Source organism: Sorex fumeus, unplaced genomic scaffold, assembly GCF_029834395.1.
Source record: "Sorex fumeus unplaced genomic scaffold, SorFum_2.1 ptg000003l, whole genome shotgun sequence".
NCBI lineage: Eukaryota > Metazoa > Chordata > Mammalia > Eulipotyphla > Soricidae > Sorex > Sorex fumeus.
In genome coordinates this window covers 19,920,676-19,941,343 of record NW_026606060.1, presented here as the reverse complement: position 1 = coordinate 19,941,343, position 20,668 = coordinate 19,920,676, and the positions used below count along the sequence as shown (strand labels likewise).

Below are 20,668 nucleotides of genomic sequence, written 5' to 3'. Positions count from 1 at the left end.
TCCTGGTCTGGGCTCTTACACCTCTGCCTGAGACTCTTCATTTGCAAGCGCTGAAACTTGGCACAGCCAAGGACACAGTCAAGCACCACGGAGAGGGAATGGGGTGTTTTCCTGAGACCTTCCCAGCACTTTATTAATCACTACCAGAGCCCAGCAGCCGCCCACCCCCACTCTGGACCAGGGGAGCAGAAAGCAAGGAGCGGCCCGGGGGGGGGGGGGGGGGGGGGGGGGGGCTGAGAAAGCCACCCAGCCACCTGCTCAGGAAGGCGACCCCCGGCGGCAGCTGATGCCCTGGATGGTGCTGCGGAGTATGCGTGTCCAGTCGTCTCCCTTCTGCATCGGGGTGCAGCGCGTCTCGCGGCTCTGCAGGGCCAGGATCTCCGCGGGGGTCTCCGGGGTCAGGCCCGCTGCCAGCACGGCTTCTGGGAACTTGGCGGCCGAGGCAGGGGCCAGGCAGCATCGGGGGCCACTGTGGGGACAGGAAGCTATGTGGGTGGACCGCCAGGCTCCATCACATCCCCCCCCTCCCAGGTCACCCCACTCGAGGGCTGTCTGGGGGCTCTCACACGCAACCCTTTAGGAACTACAGTTTCAGGGCCATCATGCAACAGAAGTTCATTGTTCGCACCCAGGTCTCCCCTTCCGGGGAAGAGGAAAGCCCCAAAAGGCCAAGGGTGGCCCTGTCCTACCTGGGCCTGTCCATCTTCTGGTAGTGGAAGCTCACAGCCACTGCTGTGTGAGGGCACAGGAAGTACCTGTTCTCCTCCCAGCAGCGCTCCATGGTCTGAAGGATGGTCTCATCCAACACCGACACAGACGTGACCGCCCCTGAAAGCTGCAAGGTGGGAATCAGGTTGGGGGAGAGCAGGGGATGGGTGATAAACCCCACTATCCCGGATCAGAGCAATCTGCAGTAGGTTGGCATTGGATCCCAGCATTCCATCCCCAAGCGCTACCAGGAGTCACACCTGAGTGCAGATCTAGGAGTAATCCCTGAGCACTGCTTGGCATAAGCCCCCAAACCAAAAGGAAAACATAAAAAAAAAAAAACCCAGAAACCAATAAACACCACTCTCCAATGACATGCATAGGTCCAATGGCTCAGATTCGGTTCAGAGAAAAAAAGCCTGATTTCCCAGTTTTAGGCCGGTTCAACTTGGGGAAATGAAACATTTGGGCCAGGCCAATACATTTTGGTGTAATCAGGCTGACCCCAACAAGAAATGGGAGACAGAAGATGAATAGACAGTTCCCCCCAAGAGGACATCTGAACAGTTGGTGACTTGTAAATTAAAGTGTTCACCATTCCTTTGCATCAGGAAAATGCAGATTAAAATGACAATGAGATATCAGCTCACACCAGTAGATTGGCAAATATTAAACAGTCCAGAAACAACCAGCATTGGCTGGGATGAGGTGGAAAAGAACTCACTTGCACTGCACTGAGAATGATAACAGGCTCAACCTCTATTGAAAACAGTGTGGAGACTTATAAAAAAAAACTGAGATTAGAGTTTCTATATTGATGTAGGCAGATAGATTAGGGAAGGGATCACCTCCCCCAACCCCTCCTCCTTCCACATAATGGCACTGAAATTTCTGGGAATAAAGCCTAAGTAATAAGTCCTAAATTTGACCCACCTTGTGGAAACAGAAAGCAAGACTTGAGGAGACTGAACCCTTCCCTACAGAAAGGTCACAAAGGAAATTACTCAAGAACCCTCAACTCCTTCCTTTAATCTGATTAACTCTCAGCTAGCTCAGACCAGAGAAGGCTGGACCCATCCTCCAAGAGAAGATCCAGCAGGAACAAAGGTCAAGAAAAGGAGTTTTCAAAGAGGATCATCGACCACTCCCAACTCTACCCACTTAGCAACAACCCTAGCAAATGGAGACTCTTTAGATAAGATGCTAGAAAGTTCCATGTGGGGTGGCTTGGAAAAACCCTATAAAAGCCACCTTGAGCAAAAGAAGGGCATGCATATGCTGCCCAAGCCCCTGCGCTGCTTGTGCCCAAGCACATGTATCACCCTCATTTCCCCTCTTGAGATGTGTACTTTGATGTACTCAAAGCATGAAATGGTGGGATGTATGTAGGCGCTCTCTCCACCTTCAGAGAAGCCCACGCTCTCTTCTCTCTTGAGCGAGTTTCTCTCTCTCTCTCTCTCTCTCTCTCTCTCTCTCTCTCTCTCTCTCTCTCTCTCTCTCTCTCTCTCTCTCCCCTCTCCCTTCCTAAAAACCTCCAAATAAAATGTTTTACTTCACTGCTCTTCTACTCCTGAAATTATTATCTGCAAAGCAAGACAAGAACCCCAAAACCATTGGAAGAAAGCGACTGTCTCCTCCCTGCCTCACATAAGGCACCAGTGGGGGCCCACCGACATCATAATAAAAAATAAGCACAGATTTCCTAGCCCAAGGCATGAGTTAGGCCCAAAGTGTGAAGACCACATCCCTTTGACAAGCAATCCTGACCTTGAGTGGAGAAACTAGCACCATCCTGATTCAGAAATCCAAGGACCCACCTAAAGAAGGAGTGGAACCCTCAGGAAGAAGCTACAGAAGAATTTATGAGACTCAGAGAAGACCATCAGCAGTGTAAGGCTTTCCTGTGAGAATGCCCAGGTTAATTTCTGTCACTGTCACTGTCCTCCCGTTGTTCGATTTGCTCAAGCGGGCCCAGTAGCATTGTGAGACTTGTTACTGTGTTTGGCATATGGAATACGCCACGGGTAGCTTGCCAGGCTTTGCCGTGTGGGCGAGATACTCTCGGTAGCTTGTCGGGTTCTTCAAGAGGGGTGGAGGAATTGAACTCAGGTCGGTGCAAGACAAACGGCCTACCCATTGTGCTATCACTCCAGCCCAAGGTTAACTTCTATGTGTGCAAAACTCCAGAAAAACCCACTTGGAAGACTTGAATAATAGCTCCTTCTGAAAGTCATTTGTAGCTTACTCACACATCCCATCCCATCCCGAAGTGAGGCACACACTACCTCACTTTGATGTAGGGAGGCAGATGGACAGGGAAAAGGACCCCTGGCAATAAAATTTCTAGGTAATAAAGCCACCTGATTTACAATCAAATTTCTGGGAAGTAAAGTCCTAAGGCTGACCCTTGTGGGTACAGAAAACAAGACCTGATAAGACCTTAGAAGCCTCAATCCCTCCCTTAATCTGATTAACCTTTGCAGTTCAGCCCAAAGAAGACTTCAGAACATTCAAGACAAAGACAGTCAGAGAAGGTATCCATATAAAAGCCAGTCCAAGAGCCCATTCAAGGATCTCTCCGCTCTTGGAGAAGCCTACACTCTCTCTTGAGCACATTACTCTCTCTCACTTTCCCTCCCTCCTCATCTTCAAAAACCTCCAAGTAAAATCTGTTTTACTTCACTGCTTGGTTACTCCTGAAATTCTTTCTTGCGAAGCAAGATACGAACCCAGTTATCCTGGGTAAGGTCTGGGACTGCCTTTCCTTTTCTTGCAGAGAGCAATTCCTCATCCTAACCTGAGTCCATGGCTCCCAGAGAAGTCGGGTGGCAGGGATCAACTCCCTTGCTGAGAAGACCAAGTGGACTTCAGGTGTGACGTGTTTGCTTCCTGGTGGGGATGATGGGGCTCTGACCTATGCCACAAAGGGGCTCATCACAGACTTTATTATTTATTTATTTATTTTTGTTTTCAATAGTGGCGACAGTTTATATTTTTAATTTTTTTTATTTTTAAATTTTTATTAGTGAAACACCATGAGGAACAGTTGTAGACTTACAATTTTTTGTGCTTGGGTTTCAGTTATACAGTGATTGAGTACCCATCCCTCCACCAGTGCCCATTCTCCACCACCAATGATTCCAGCAACCCTCCCACCCCTCCTCTTCCCCCCACCCCATCCCACCCTGCCTCTGAACACTGTGAATACTGTCCTCCTGTTGTTCATTGATTTACTCGAGCGGACCCAGTAACGTCTCCATTTTGAGACTTGTTACTGTGTCTTGCATATTGAATACACTCAGTAGCTTGCCAGGCTCTCTGAGAGGGGTGGCGGAATCGATCCTGGCTCGGCCAGGCTGGCTGCGTGCAAGGCAAACACCCTACCGCTGTGTTATCACTCCAGAATTCCCCTTTGTTCTCTCGCTCCTTTTGGGTGCTGTGGTTTGCAAAAGAGGCATTGAGTGGCAATCATGTTTGGTCTATAGTCTACTTTCAGCATCATCTCCCATCCTGGGAGGATCCTCCCAACACCCTTTATTTGGTGCTCCCTTATCTATCTGAGCTGCCTTTTCCCCTAGCATGTGCCGCTGACCTCCATGCCATGGAATAAACCTTCTGGTACTTATCTCGGCTATTCTTGGGTGTTAGTCTCTTATTTTGTTACTTTATGTTCCCCAGATGAATGCAATCTTTCTATGTCTGTCCCTCTCTTTCTGACTCATTTCACTTAGCATGATACTTTCCACGTAGTACCACTTCTATGTAAATTTCATGACTTCATCTTTTCTAACAGCTACATAGCACTTCATTATGTAGATGTACCAAAGTTTCTTTAACCAGTCATCTGTTCTCGGCACTCAGGTTTTTCTAGATCCTGGCTATTGTAAACAGTGCTGCAATGAACAAACAAGTGTAGATGTCACTTCGACTATACTTTTTTGCCTCTCTGGGATATATTCCCAGGAGTGGTACTGCTGGGTCCAACGGGAGCTCAATTTCTAATTTTTTGAGTCGTTCATACACATCACAGACTTTATAAGTTCTAAAATTCCCAGCTGGGTCTCAGGGTGGCAAAGGTGGATCTGGAAAAAGTGACTGTTTTTCTCCTCCCAACCTCACATGAGCTACCTATGGTGGCCCCCACATCAGCTTGCTTGTCTCTGTTTCATTGCTTGCCAATGTCTACTTTGGAGAAGCCTATGTTCTCTCTCAAATATGTAGTTACTTTTCCCTTTCTCTCACCTCACAGCTTTCTAAATAAGTTTTAATTAAAAACTTTCTGGCTAGTAGATAATGGACCAAACATGATGACCTCTCAGTGTCTGTACTGCAAACCATGGTGCCCAAAAGTAGAGAGAGAGTATGGGGAAGCTATGGAGTGGCTGTAGCTGCCGGGGCTTCCTCTGTGCAGAAACACCAAACTGCAAAAAGATTTCAGGTACTAATCTCCGAGGAGGTGTAAGCTAAGTAGCTAAAATTCAAGGACACGTGGGTCCCAGGCTGAGAACTCCACCGTGCCTTCAGAGGTGGTCAGGCTGAGTCCCTGCCCTGCATACCCCTGGCAGCCACACCCACAAACTACCACTGCAGCCCCACCAAAGGCTCAACTTCACTGCTTCACTAATACTGTCAAAGAGCCAGGAATAAAGCCAGAGCACTGCTGGGTGTAGTCCAAAAACCAAAAGAGAAGCTGGTTTAAGGTGCTACCTTGATGAATTTGTTGGCATGGAGTTATGCCCCACCTGACTTTGTGGGTTTGGGGCTAGCTAAGCTATTATTAGGCTTTCTCTTGGCCCTGTGCTCAGGGATCACTCCTGCTAGTGCCCTGGAGACCATATGGGAAGCTAGGGATCAAACTCAGGCCAGCAAGTACCTGACCCACTGTCCTATCACTACGGCAAGTACAAGACCAAACCCCTGTCTCTACATTCAGCCCCCATTTGACTTTAAATTAATGTTCTCTACCACCTTTGTCATTCAGTAAATTGACTCATAAAAAAATGACAGCAAAGGAGCTGGAGTGATAGCACAGCAGGTAGGGCATTTGTCTTTATGCGGCTGACCTGGGTTCGATTCCCAGCATCCCATATGGTTCCCTGAGCACTGCCAGGAGTAATTTCTGAGTGCAAAGCCAGGAGTAACCCCTGTGCATTGTTGGGTGTGACCCAAAAATAAAAAAAAAAAGAAAATGACAGAAAAATGCCAGGCTCATAGCAGATGCTCAAGAAGTAGGTGTCTCCTTCCCCCTGTGGGTCTATAAATCCCTAGTCTAGTTTCATGGCTGCAGTCTTTCCTGCTGTGTAGGGAAGGACTCACTTTGTCGTGAAGCTCCTGGGGTAGACTCAGGCTGTGGGTTCTTTCAAACTGTTCCATGAGGGTTCTGGTCATCTGGCTATCAGAGTTGGACAGTAGCCAGAAGATCCTCTCCATGTTGTAAGGTACCTGGGAAGAAGTTCAGGGTCCCGAGGAGTCCACTAGTCTTGGCCCTTGTCTATCCCCACCCAACCAACACCTGGGCAAGACCTGTAAACCCTTTCACAGTTCCCACCTGAATGTCCATAGCTGATGCCAAGGTTGGTTTGACATCCTTGGACAGAGAGAAGTCTCCCTGCTGGACTGTTCTGTGGATGATGTCATTGCCATTCACTGCCGCAACTAGGTGAACAGGTAGGCCCATCTTCTGAGCAATGCACCCAGCTTAAGGTAAGAGGAGAAGAACTCTCTCTCAGACATGTATACCAAAAGAGGAGGGGACAAAAGAAAAAATAAATAAGTAACTGGACTTCAACAAAGTTAAGGACTTCAACAAAGTTTTAGACCTTTTTATTTGGTGGGCGGGGAGGGTCACACCCAACTATGCTCAGGAGTTACTGGTGTTGCTCAGGGGACCATATGGGATACCAAGGAACAAACCTGAGTTCGATCAAATGCAGCAAAAGCCCTACCCACTGTACTATCACTCCAGCCCCAGAACTTTTGGATTTTTTAAAGCTTTAATTCCACTAAGAAGATGGAAAGTCAACTCACAGAAAGAGAAATATATTTGCAAATCACATATGTAATAAACTATTTGTTTATTATTTGTACCCAGGATATATAAAGAATTTTGACAATTCAATAATAAAAATACAAATAACCATATTTTTAAATAGGAAATGGACTTGAATAGACATTTCTCCAAAGAAGATATGCAAATAGCCAATGAGCACAGAGAAAGAAACTCAACCTTTATAGTCACCAGGAAAATACAAACCAAAACCACAGTGAAATGCCACTTCACAGGAACAAAGATGGCTAGAATCAGGTCATCCTGATCACTGCTGGGTGTTGCTAAACAACCACCCCCCCCAACAAAAATAAAATAACAAGTGTTGATAAGAGTGTAGAAAGATTAGAATATAAAAAGATACAGCCACTTTGGAAAATAGTTTGACAAATTCTCAAAAGTTAACTATAGAGTTAGCTGTTGACCCAGAAATTCCATACCTGGGTATATGGCAATGAAAAATTAAAACAAAATAAATTTTTTAAAATTAAAATTTCTTTTTAGGTTTGGTTACAACTGATGGTGCTCAGCGCTTACTTTTGGCTCTGTGTTCAGTCTTTACAAAAATGACTTTTACCCATTGTACTATTTCTCCAGTACAATAAAAGTCAGTGTTAAATAGATCTACACTAAAGCTTATAGACAAGTGTCATTTTTTTTCTTTTTGGAGCACATCTGTTGATGCTCAGGAGTTAGTCCTGGCTCTGCACTCAAGAATTACCCCTGGCGGTGCTCAGGGGACCATATAGGATCCTGGGACTCAAACTCAGGTTGGTCACATGCAAAGCAGATGCCCTACCCACTGTGCTATCGCACCAGCCCCTATGGTGAAATTTTTAATAATAGTTAAAAATTAACAATTTTTAATAATAGTTAACAATTAACAATCTCTTGGCTAGAGATATGGGAGTTAGAACACTTGGCTGTACCCTGCTGATCCCGGTTTGAACCCCTGGTACCACATACAGTCCCCTGAGCACCAAGGAGTAATCCTTGAACACAGATCTGCGATTAAGTTGTGATCCAAAATTCAAAACTCAAACAAGAAAACTGAACAGTTCAGGAGTGCATCAGCTGATGAGCAGATAAACGAAACATGGCATACATACACCTACAATGAAAGATTACTCCTCTAGGGACAAGGACTGAATACTGATTCACGCTACAAGGCTGAGCCTTGAATGCAGTACATTAAGTGAAAGAAGTCAGACCAGCTTCCTTCACACAAATGGCTCCCTGGTCTAGGACCCCATTTATAGAAAATCCAGAATAGGTAAGCCTATAGAGACAAATCAATCAGTAGCCAGAGAAATGGGGGAACTGAGGGAAAAGAGGAAGTGACTGCTAACACGTACAGACATTTTTTTAGGGTGATGAGAATGTTCTAAAACTGGCTGTGGTGTTGACTGTAAAAATTGTGAATATACTAAAAACAGTTAGTTCTATACTTTAAATGGTTGAATTTATGCCAGGTCGATCACAGAGTAATGAGCTGTTACAGGGGCTGTGGGGGGAGGAAGGAAGAGGAGGAGGAGGAGGAGAACAATGTGTCCCGTGTTTTCCCAGGCCACTTGCACCAGGTATGAAACACCTTCTGCTCTCCTTTGCAGAAGAGAAAATGAAGGTCCTAAGGATCAGAATTACTCACTAAAAGTCTGATAAATGGAAGCAGAAGGATTCATAGAAGGTTTGAGTCCTGAGCACAGACCCCTGACTCAGCCTCTCACCACCAGCTCGCTCAGTTGCATCTCCAGGAGAAGCAGCGAGGGCAGACATGAGACCCCACAAATAGAAGCTCGCTTGCACGAACCAGAGGGGACTTCTGCACCTGCGAGATGAAGAACCCCAGAAGGCAGCATTGCCAGGGAGGTTTCACATCCTCTCCTGAATGGGAAAGAGAATTAGGGGTAATCACAGCTCCCCCAGAGACTTTCTAAGAGTTCAAAGTCCTTTCCTAGGTGGTCTATTTCACCCTCCGGGGCTGAGGAAGGCTGAGCTGCGCTGCCTCTTGGCAAACTCATCACTCCTCCCTTCCATGAGTTGGTGGAAGAAGGCGGAAGACACCTGACCAGTCTCATGCTTTTAGGGTCTCACCTAAGCCATCCTCGGTGCCACTCAGAGATCCCCCAGAAACCATACCTCCTGGTAGGAGGCAGCACAGAGATCAGCCCCAGAGGTGAGCTGTTCCTCTCCATTCCTCAGTTTCCTCATTATAAATCAGAAGCCACAGCACTGTTCTCCAGAGCACAGGAAGTTGAACTCATGGAAAGCACCAGAGCCACGCCTAAGGCTTAAGAAGTAATAAGGGGCATTAACAAATGGTGACCACTATTGCAGGGCACGGTTTTTATGCCACGCAGCCGTAAGGCACTTTACCCTTATAAAGTTCACACACACCCTGAAAGAATCTGATGTTGCCCTGCGGCAGCTCCAAGAGAGATAAGTGAGCTGCCAAGCCTGCTTTGAGAGCAGAGTTGCTGAGGGACTTGGCAGCTAGCACTGAACTGGGGCCTGAACCCCAAGTCCAGGGCTCTTGCCTCACAATGTCTCTGGGTTGTGAGTCTAGAAGTGGGAATGTGTGTTGGCTGAGGTTTTTGGCCTCTGAGCAGGCAACTGGCAGAGGCTGGAGTAAAGTCTGTGATTCTGGAGCAGGCACTGCCAGCCGGGCACAGAGACAGAACCTTGATCCCGTTTCTGCACAGTCTGCTGACCAAGCATCTCAGGTCAGGTAACCAGAGCATGTCTGGGTTAGTCCATCCTCCCTTTACAGCAAGAGGTCGGGGGTGCCCATAAACAGTTTGAGGGACATTTTCAGGAACCTTCTTCTCTCTGGTTTCCCTTCACCTTTAAAGAATTTAGTTCTTTGTCTCACAGATGTAAGTCAGCTGGGAGAGGACAAGGGCATATTTCTGGAAAATCCTCTTCACCCAAGAGTCTCCTTACCTGTAAGGTTGCCAGCCGCCCCTGTTGGCACAACCACCTCCACAAGTGGCAGGGACTGAGTATGTAAGGATGGCGCACATCGGAAGTAAGCAAAGAAAAAGTGGGCCATTTGCACCAGGATGCGGGACCAGTTGATGGAATTCAGACTCATGAGGTTGTGCTTCTTGACAAAAGGCACATCAGCAAACACAGCCTTGATGGGCTCATCCAGCTCATCACTGTTTCCCTCCACTGTCAGGAGAGAGAAAAGGGCAGCTCTCAGGAGCACGAAACGTCCCCATGGTCAGTACGTGTCCTCTCAGGCTGAACCCAGCCCACGGGCACTTTCCTCCAAGTTGGGTTCTTAACTCTCACTTGTCTTGGCCTGGCTTTTTAGACTCAGAGATTTCTAGACTCTGAGCTCTTCAGGGACAGACCCTTTGTCCTATAATCTTGAGGTCATATTTCCAGTGTTTCTGTTATTTGATAGAATTGGATTGCTCCTGGGGTTCTGAGCCCATTCCCTGCCCGCCCTGTGAAGGCTCAGAAACAATGCATCTGATTATTGGGGGCAAAAGGTTGATTACCCACCATCTCATCAGAAGTGATGGAGGGAAGCTGCTATTCTCAAGACTTTGCCCTTTCTTTTCATTTAGAGGATGGTAGGTGTTTTACTGCTCCTATGTGAAAAGCGGATACAGGAAGAATTTCCCCTGATCCGGATGTGTATACAGCTTAATTTATGAGTGAGTTAGTGAGTACGCTTAGAGGTGAACAGCAACTAGTGTCAGCTGCAATCCTCAGTCCAGCTCAACAAGCAACCAACTCGATATTGTTCTCATATCTGGTACTGAATCTATTCTTCCAATGGAAGCAAGCTTGGAGCACAGCTTGGGAAATGTAGAGGAGATACTGAGGTTGTTATACATTCCCTTCCCCTGTGTCAGTATAAAGCTGGGGAACGAACTCCACATGCATATCAGAACCGTGAATGGTGGAGAACTGCTAGACCACCCCTTCCCTATGCCAACCTAGAACTAAACCAATCAACACCTAGCATTTCTGTGTGTGAGAGTTTGACTCCAAGATGGGCACATAACCAAATTTGGGTCAACCAGACCTAGGGGAGATATTTGATGGTGTTCAAAAAAAAATCTTCACTGTTTTATAGTTTTAGTTCTTTTGGGGGGTTGGGGCCACACCCAGTGGCACTTGGGAACTACTCCTAACTATGCTCAGGGATTGCACCCTGTAGTGCACAAAGGCCATGAGAAGTTACGGATTGAACCCAGGCCTCCTGCATGCTCTACACTGAAATATCTCTCCAGCCCCAGGATTCATTAGTTTCAAGAGATGTCTTGGTGGCCTTGACCACTGTCATATACCACATGAGGAATGAGCATCAGGACTGGGGGAATCAGAGCAGAGGAAGAATCTGGGTCCCAGAAGCGCTGCTGTGCCACTGAGTCAATCCATAAGACTCCCACCCATCTCTGCACTTCAGATATGTAAGCTTGAAAAACCTTTGTGGAGAGAGAGATAGAGCCACATCTGGCTGTGCACAGCTTCTGACTTTAATAACTCAGACCTGCTAGTCCAGTACATGGCCTAGTATAAATTATAATGGTGGACATGTACTCTTAATTATTGAACATGTTTGTGTCCTCAAACTTGAGTGTCCTGGGATGAAACCCAGATCACAAGACAATAGTTGTCGGGTGGGATACCTATAACCAGGGTAGCAGTAGGCTGAACCTGTATGTGGCTCTTTTGGGGGGTATGTTTTCAAACCTGTGCTTCCTAGGGTATTCATCTGTCTTCTCTGATAGCTTATGACATTTTGGGGCTGAAAGCCAAAAGCCCACCGCGAGCTAAACTAAGGCCTTAAACCAATCTCAGAACAGGCCTGATGAAGGAGACAGAAGAAAAGGAAAGATGATTGCCCGTTGTAACTGGTTATCTTCAGACCCGCCCATGCTGCCTCCCAAGTCCCTGGATCCCAGCACCCACCTCCGAACACATGGACGTTCTCACTCAGCACCGTTGTCATCTGGAGCTCCTGAATCTTCGTGCAGTGACCCTTGGGCAGCAATACAATGATGTCCACATTCTTTGATCCCTGCACGCTCTCAATGGCTGCACTCCCTGTGTCCCCAGAAGTTCCTGAGTGGGAAGAAAGGAGAACTGTCTCATTTAGAAACAGAGAGAGAGAGAGAGAGAGAGAGAGAGAGAGAGAGAGAGAGAGAGAGAGAAGGAAAGAAATGACCCTAAAGCATTGCTCTTAAGGTAAGCACTAACTACTTCCAAACACTTGGAGGAAAAAAATCTGGTACTTAATTTGGTGTCCACGAAGTCCCAAGAGATTCATGGACAGAATCCAGGATATTGGTGAATCTGCTACCATACAATTTTATGTATTAACAATACTATTATGGGAAACCTCCATAGACCCCACTAGACTTCAGGGCACAAGAAAAGTTCAAAGTCCCACTCTAGAAGAATCAGTAACACTCCCTGGGAAATAGCAACAGAGAGCTTTGGGGTGCTCCTGTGGCTGAGTACCCCCAGGTCAGGCCACTGTGCACACCTACAACCACAGTGATGTGCTTCTTCCTCTTCTCCAGGAAGTACTGCAGGAACTGAGCTGTGCAGCTGAGGGACAGGTCCTTAAACGCATACGTCACGCCATGCCACAACTCCAGCACATTTAGCCCGTCCTTCAGCCTGGCCAGATGGACCACATCTCTGTGCTGGAATCTGCTGAAGGCTCGGTCAATCAGATCTGTGGGGAGCGACGAGAAGGGCATCATCTCTTTCCACAAGTTCTCTGTCTCTTTACACCTCTGAAACAGAAGTTTCTCCTGCTACCAGTTAAACAGTACAAAATTATATTCTTTAGAATTGAAATGTTCTAGAATTTGATTATAAAGGTTAAAAAAAGGTAAAGGCCCTCCCGTTGATCGTCGATTTGCTCGAGCGGGCCCAGTAACGTCTCCATTGGAGACTTTGTTGTTACTGTGTCTGGCATATCGAATACTCTCGGTAGCTTGCCGGGCTCTCCGAGAGGGGCGGAGGAATTGAACTCGGGTCGGCCATGTTGGCCGCTTGTAAGGCGAACGCCCTACATGCTGTGCTAGAATTTGATTATAGATCTGAAAAATATAAACCACCTATAGATTCCTCAAACTAATCCTCCAGAAAGAATTGGTGCTGTAAGACTTTTCATCTTATAAAATTCTTCAGGGTTGAAAGGCAACAGAATGGGGAAGTTGATCTACACAACTGAGCTTATGGAGGGGAGGGAAGCAAGGGGACTGAAAGAGAGAGACCTTGGGGACTCGGTGATAACATATGGTATTGGAATGGCATGAAACCATCATAAACATATTGCAAATCACAGTACCTCAATCAATAAAGATTTTTAATATTACAATAAAATTAAATTCTTCAAAGTTAGATAATATATGGGTAAGGCACTTGCCTTACGTGGGCTGATCCCAGTTTAATTCCCAGCATAATATATGATCCCCCCAAGCACCACCAACAGTGTGATCCCTGAGCATAGAATCAGGAGTAAACCCTGAGCATGGCTGGTGATGGTCAAAACAACAACAAAAACAAAAAACAAATAAATTATTCATTTTCTAAATTTCTGATGAGAATGTATTACAATAGAGATTCAAACTGTTAACATGACAAACAAATACATGTCACATCTCTTTTATTTTCCTCCCTAAAATCAGGGACTTTTCATCTGTGACATTTCTAGCTCTCATGCATGGGATGGTTGACACACTCTCGCCTAAGTGGGTCTGGAGAGCAGTGAGTGTTTATCAAAACTGGCAAATGAATCTCCTAAGAACTTAAGCACAGAGCCTAGTTTATCAGGTCTGAGCTTCCTAATGATCTTCAAAGACTAAGAGACAGGAACTTCAGGGTCTTTCATCTAACCACATTTCAGGAAGTCTTTCTCTTCCCCACCACAACTCTCACCATTACATTTCGGCTGACACCAGACAGTTGGCCCATGGACCAGCAGGATCAACACACTAGCAAGAACAAAGAATTCTCAGGACCAGCCCAAACTAAATGCACCAGAACCAGCATCTGACCAGGTCCCCAGGGAAACCCAGGGGCACATGAATTTTGACAGGCGCTGGTGGCTGGTACAGAAACCAGAGATCCCTTCTAGAATGACCATTCAGGGATAGAAAACAGTAATCAGAAGGTGGAGAAGCTTTATTTGCAGGAAGGTAACTATCTTGCCAAACTGCACAAATGAATACTGAAATCTCTAACCTCCACAAGGGACTTTTGTTTGTAAAAGAAACTCAAAGAAATTCTCTGCAAAACACTTTGGCCCACATTGTGCTGGAGGTGAGTGCTGAAAGAGAGGAATGTTGTGTGTGTGTGTGTGTGTGTGTGTGTGTGTGTGTGTGTGTGTGTGTTGGGGGGGGAGGGGATGCTAGCTATTTCCAATGTGGGAATACCAGAGCCTGGGTGGGGGGGGGGCGGAAATCCACATTGGAGAATGTGACTCAAAATCTTTAGAATCTGGACAGTGACAAATTGCCACACAGATGGCAGGAGAGGACGGGAGAGCGGGCAGTGGGGTTGCTCACCGTTTAAGTCATCTCTCGGAATGAGCGTGGGGCCGATGAAGAGCGCGCTCACCTCCTTCACCAGGCGGGGGTAGGAGAACGTGCTCCACTCCAGCAGGGTTTCCCTGCCCAGCTGGGGCACCTCCTCAGGCATGAAGAGCCCCCCGTCTGGTGCATAGCCAGAGAAGAGGGCCCCCTCAAAGTCGACCCGCGGCGACATCCCCCGAGTGCTGATGTACCACATGATCCTATAGTTCTGCAGACGGGACAGTCCAGAGTCACCAGGTTACCAAGGTCAGCACCTCAGCGGGTGATGCTGAAGTACATATGCCCCCACCCAACCCAGCCCCTGAGCTGTTTCTTGGGCCAAACGTCCCTTTCAGATGGAGCCCCATGTAGAGTCTTGTGTCATCTCTCTCTGGGACTTTGCAAATCACAACCCTCCAGTGGACCTGAGGCAATTCCAGTCTTTATTGGGAGGATGGTTAGGGTCACAACCATTGTGTTATTACTTCAGGCTTACTACTCCTGGCTCTGTGCTCAGGGACTACTCCTAGCATGGCTCAGGGAACATGCTGCAGAGGGGTGAACTGGCAACATATAAGGAAAGTGCCTTAACTCCTGATCCAACCCCACTTCTTACAACCTTAAGAAAGTGTGCAACGACTATTTACAATAGCTGGAATCTGGAAAAAACCTGAATGCGCAAGAACTGATGACTGGTTAAAGAAACTTTGGTACATCTACACCATGGAATACAATGTAGCTGTTAGAAAAGATGAAGTCATGAAATTTACATAGAAGTGGTACTACATGGAAAGTATCATGTTAAGTGAAATGAGTCAGAAAGAGAGGGATAGATATAGAAAGATTGCATTCAACTGGGGAACATAAAGTAACAAAATAGGAGACTAACACCCAAGAACTGCCTAGATTAGTACCAGGAATTTTGGTCCATGGCTTGGAGGCCAACCACATATGCTAGGGGAAAAGGGAGCTCGGATAGAGAAGGGAGCACCAAATAAAGGGTGTTGGGAGGATCCTCCCAGGATGGGAGAGGTGTGCTGAGAGTAGACTCTAGACAGAACATGATTGCCACTCAATGTCTCTTTTGCAAACCATAGCACCCAAAAGGAGAGAGAGAACAAGGGGGAATGTGGGACGGGGTGGGGGGGGGGGGAACGGGGGATGGGAGGGATACTGGGATCAGTGGTGGTGGAGAATGGGTACTGGTGGAGGGATGGGTATTCGATCATTGTATAACTGAAACCCAAGCACAACAATTTGTAAATCTACAACTGTACCTCATAGTGTTTCACTAATAAAAACCTAAATTTAAAAAAAGTGCACAACAAAAGATGTTGGGAAAGGAGAAAGCCTGGTGCTCACTGGGCAAAAGAAAGTTTTGGGGTAGGGATGTTAACAACAATAATAGGCAACAGCCATTTTTATATCCTCTGGATAAAAAACAAAATTACACTTGTTCATAGACCATTTTGATGTATGTCTGGTTCCACTTTCCCTAATAAATAAATAAATTACCACCTTCAGGGCCTGAGAGATAGTCCAAACTTTGATATGATCTCAGCCCTGAGTATTGACAGGAGTGATCCATTAGCACAGTGCCAGGAGTAAGCTCTGAGTACCACCAGGTGTGACCCAAAACAAAACAAAAAAAGTTTATGGGGCTGGAGCACTAGCACAGCGGGTAAGGCATTTGCCTTGCACACAGCCAACATGGCCGACGCAGGTTCGATTCCCAGCATCTCATATGGTCCCCCGAGCACTGCCAGGAGCAATTCCTGAGTGCCTGAGCCGGGAGGAACCCCTGAGCATCGCTGGGTGTGACCCAAAAAGCAAAAAAACAAAAAACCCCCACAAAAACAAACAAACAAACAAACAAAAAGTTTAAAAGGACCTAGATTAAAAAAAAAAGTCACCTTCAAATTTGCTTAGCAAGGAGCTGGAGCAATAGCACAGTGGGTAGGGTTTTTGCCTTGCAAGCAGCCGACCTAGGTTTCATTAACAGCATCCCATATGGTTCCCCCGAGCACCACCAGGAGTAATTCCTGAGTGCATGAACCAGGAGCAACTCCTGTGCATCACAGAGTGTGACCCAAAAAAACAAAAAAAAAACAAAAAAAAAACAAATTTGCTTAGCAAGATAGACTAAAATCTATTGATTCTTCACTCTGATAGTTTGTTGAAGACAACTTGGAGCTTAAAGAAAAAAAATACCTCTATCTGGGAACCTGTCTGGAGCAATCAAATCAGAATCTTTTCTTGAGGGACCCTATGGGTAAATAATGTGCACCAGGTTTGGGAAGAGAGTGACCAACTCGTCTCAGTTTGCCCAGGCTTTCCTGATTCTGAAACTGTCTCATGATTCTGAAACTGTCTCATGTCAAGGCAAACTTAGGGCAGCTGGTTGTCCAGCTCAACCAATGTCCTCGGACCCAGGAAATAGCTCCAAGGGCTAGAGCACATACTTTGCATGTGGGACCCTAGAACTGGAGAGATAATACAGAGGTTAAGGCTTCTGGCCTAGTTTGATCCTTGGCACCATATATGGTTCCCCTAGCACTGCTAGGGGTCCTGAGCACAGAGCCAAGAATGAGCCTGACTAGAGGCAGGAATGAGGAAGGAAAGAAGGAAGGAAGGAAGGAAGGAAGGAAGGAAGGAAGGAAGGAAGGAAGGAAGGAAGGGAGGAAGGAAGGGAGGGAGGAAGAGAGGGAAGGGAGAAGGGGAGGAGGGGAGGAGGGGATGGAGGGAGGGAGGCGGGGAGGGAGGGAGGGAGGGAGTGAGGGAAGGAGGGAGGGAGGGAGGGAAGGAGGAGTGAGCCCAGTGCCCTCTCAGTTGAATCCTAGAATAGTCTGACATGACACTAGAGTCCTTACCACTCTCAGGCCAGGCTCTACGTGAACCCTCTGATTGGGGGTAGGGCTGTGTCCAAGGAACCCCATCCCTAATCACACTTCCATATCCTGACCCCTAGCAGCCAGAAGTCACATCAAGGAGCCTTGAGCTCTGAACCCCTTTCTCTGCCTTCTGTCACTGTCACTATCCTCCCGTTGTTCATCGATTTGCTTGAGCGGGCCCAGTAACGTCTCCATCGTGAGACTCGTTACTGTGTTTGGCATATTGAATACATCACGGGTAGCTTGCCAGGCTTTGCCATGCGGGCGAGATACTCTCGGTAGCTTGCCAGGCTCTCCGAGAGGGACGGAGGAATCAAACTTGGGTCGGCCACGTTGGCTGCGTGCAAGGCAAACGACCTACCCGCTGTACCATCGCTCCAGCCCTTCTCTGCCTTATGGCAGTGAATTCAGGGGTTCTGGTCCCACAGGACCTCAGAGGATGGAATTTGACTAGACACAGCTCTCAGCACCAACTTACTCTTGTTTCTCTGCCAGAACCAAAAAGGGGTTTCTGCTCTCTGAACAAAGCCTGTGGGAGCTTGCCACTCATAAGAAAGTGAGACAGCATTAATGAAAGGAATTGTGTTCTCCAGGTTCTGACATCTCAGAACCCAGACCAAGTCCTAGTGGGTAACTACTCCTGTGCCTACACATATGAGCACAGCCAGAGACAAGTTTAACTCACGAAACTTTCCAAAGTCAAAGTGGATGCTGCTGCCAATAACTATGCTGGGAACATGAGAATAAGCCAGGTAAATGGTTGGGCAAAGTGGCACATGTGGTCACCCTGTATGGACGAGCATGTCACAGAAATAAAACCAGGTTAGCTCCAAATGCCAATAAGAAAAGCTGTTGTGATGTTCACAGGACAGAACTGGGGAAGGGGGGCATGGGACAGCAGTACTGTCATTAAGGGAGAGTGTTCTGTAACCCTGTAGCCAGGGTAATGCCAATGCCAATGGCCCAAGGTCCTTGAGGAAGAGGGAGCTTCTGCTGGAACATTTCACAAGGCCCCACTAAAGGAAGGAGATGTATGAACTGACAAAAGTTAGAGCAGGGCTAGGAGCCTGGAAGGGAAACCTGGCAGGATCTAATTCCCAGGGTGTGGTGAGGTGAGGCAGACCACCTCACCCATGGACACTGGCCTCTGCTCTGGGCTTCCCATTTTCTGGGAAGATGAAACTAATCAGGCCCAGCAACAAGGGTGAGGGCTCCACACCTGTCTGTGCAAGGAATGAGGGCATGCAGGCATCTGTCTCTGTGGGAGAAGGGCAGCTCCTGCTTGCTTCAGTGAGCCCAAGGGCTACCGTGGGGCCCAGAGGGCAGAACGATGCCCATCCAGACTTTAGGGCAAGGCAAATCAAAGAGGGAAACTGCGGAGAGGTAGAATTAGCTGCCCCCAGAGGCAGAGGTAAAATGTCGAGAAAGATCAAACCCTGTTGACCATTTCAGGGTGGCACCAAGCGACAGATGGGATGGGGTGTGGGGTGACCCAGTTAGTTGGGGATCGGGGAAGTCAGTCACCTCTGGCTACAGCATTTTCTAACCTCCCCCCACCCCTCACCCCACCCCCCCCCCATCCCCGCTGCTTCTTATTCCAGAGTGGGAATGGGTCACAGAGACTCAGAAAGCTTGCCACCCACTTGGTGGAGCCTTGGGGACCAACAGAGAGGGTGCAGGCGGCAGATCTGAGACAGCAGACAGAGCCCCAGCGGGCCGCTGCCCCCTCTAGGGCACTGCACAGTTCTCTGCAGGTCTGCAGAATAGGACACTGGGGAAACTCGGCAGACGCCTCCTTTTCGGACTCCCGAGCCCACCTGCAGAAACCTGCACTGGGCACAAAGCAAAGCACTGGGAGGAACATTGATTTCCAGCTTTCTCTAAACGTGTGTCTGGGGGGGTGGTGGGGCGCACCCGGTTCCAGAGAGGACGACAGCGCCAAGCGGACTCCAGGGAGAAGTCTAAGGACTCACAAAGACCGATAGGGCCTTGGCAGAGGGGGCCGCACGCGCGGGGAGGGGCGCCGGGGCTAATGGTGCGGGAGACAGCTCTGATGCCAGTGCCACCCCGCGAGCGAGCGAGCTGCGGTACCCGGCCGGGACTCGCTGGCTGGGAGGCAGGTCGCGGAGGGGCTGCCCGGGCTGCACTGGGCCTGGGCTAGTTACCGGGTCGGCGGCGCGCGGCTGCTGGACGAACCATGCAGGCTTCCGGCTGGGCCCGGGCGGAGCAGCAGAGGCCGCAATCCAGGGCGGGGGCGGGGCCGTGGGTAAGGGGCGGGGCCAGGGACGAGCTGCTGTGTCCACAGCCCTGGGCGGAGGCGGGGCCGTGGGGGAATGGGCGGGGACGGGCACGGGTGGGGGCGGGACCGGACCTGCGTCCAGCTGACTCGCATTCAGTCTTGTAATCTCTGCAGTCCAGGGAGTACCTAACGATCTAATCTTTCCAGATGATAAAGTCGAGGACAAGATAGAAAATAAAGAGGCCCTTTCTTTGGGGGTTTGTGTTTCTTTCCCAAATCAGAAGGAAAGTCTCCAAGTGAAGACGTCCAGAAGGAATAAAAGACACGACTTTAGCTCAAATTTGCTCAATGAGATACTAGAATACGTTTGATGAAACACACGCGGGTCTCTTCTAGAATAGGAAAAGACCTTTCCAAATGTTTTCAAAAAGAAAGTTAGAGATTTGTATTTCTTTTAAAAATGACCTCTAGTTGCTCCTATATTCGTGTTCGTGGTCCCAAAGCACATCAGCAAGGTTTGAGGAGCTGGATGTGTCAGATGATGACTAAGATTGAGGGTCGGGGGCCGGAGCGCTAGTACAGCGGGTAGGGAATGAGACTGTCATAAAAGGAGAGCTGTCACAGCAGAGGGTGACCCTCAATCTCTATTTTTTAATAATTTAATTTTAATTTGAGGCATGTGAGTTACAATAATGATAGGGTTTCATGCGTACAACGTTCCGCACCCTCCACCGCTAACTGAGCACCTCCGCTGTTTGCATCCCCTTCCTCCCCACCCTAAGCTTAGTTCTGTAGACCAACTCTCAGGTTCTGTTGCTTTGGTAGTATTTGTTATTCCGTTTACTATGTTTCTTTATATCCTATATATAAGAGAAATGATTCTGTGTTTTAACAGGAGGGGGGCGGGACGCACCCAGCGGTGCTCATATATTACTCCTGGTTCTGCACTCAGGAATCACTCCTGGTGATGCTCAGGGGACCACATGGGATGCCAGAGATTAAACCCAAGTCGGCAGAACTCGAAGCAATTGTCCTACCCGCTGTACTTCTACACCACCTTTTTCACTACTTTTCCTGTTTTCCCCAGCTCCTCTGCTGTAGAGGAGCTACAATAACTGGAATAGTAATTATCTGAAATGTTTATATGTTAGAAGCAGAATATTGCTATAATTTTTACCCGTGTCTTTTAGATGCAAAAAACAAATGAAAAATGGAATTAAATAGACTCATCTCC

General features: G+C 47.8%; 1 protein-coding gene across 1 annotated transcript; it reads right to left on the bottom strand.

The window, feature by feature from the left end:
* Window positions 1-258: 258 nt before the first annotated feature.
* On the bottom strand, window positions 259-19,411 carry THNSL2 (threonine synthase like 2). Its single transcript, XM_056119140.1, has 9 exons — window positions 19,361-19,411; window positions 14,299-14,533; window positions 12,264-12,458; window positions 11,687-11,839; window positions 9,698-9,928; window positions 6,257-6,405; window positions 6,025-6,150; window positions 690-835; window positions 259-469 (listed from the first exon to the last, which is right to left on the bottom strand). The coding sequence occupies exons 2-9, from the start codon at window positions 14,519-14,521 to the stop codon at window positions 259-261; spliced, it is 1,434 nt and encodes a 477-aa protein (XP_055975115.1). The 5' UTR covers window positions 14,522-14,533; window positions 19,361-19,411.
* Window positions 19,412-20,668: the final 1,257 nt, after the last annotated feature.

What these genes read in the sequence shown, in the direction of transcription:
- THNSL2 (XM_056119140.1), bottom strand. Translation starts at nt 14,521, where the DNA reads ATGTGGTACATCAGCACTCGGGGGATGTCGCCGCGGGTCGACTTTGAG. An exon ending in GCACATCACTGTGGTTGTAG is followed by an intron (nt 11,840 to 12,263) that starts GTGTGCACAGTG and finishes CTTCCCACTCAG; the next exon opens with GAACTTCTGGGGACACAGGG. An exon ending in CCCAGGAGCTTCACGACAAA is followed by an intron (nt 836 to 6,024) that starts GTGAGTCCTTCC and finishes CCCACCTTGCAG; the next exon opens with CTTTCAGGGGCGGTCACGTC.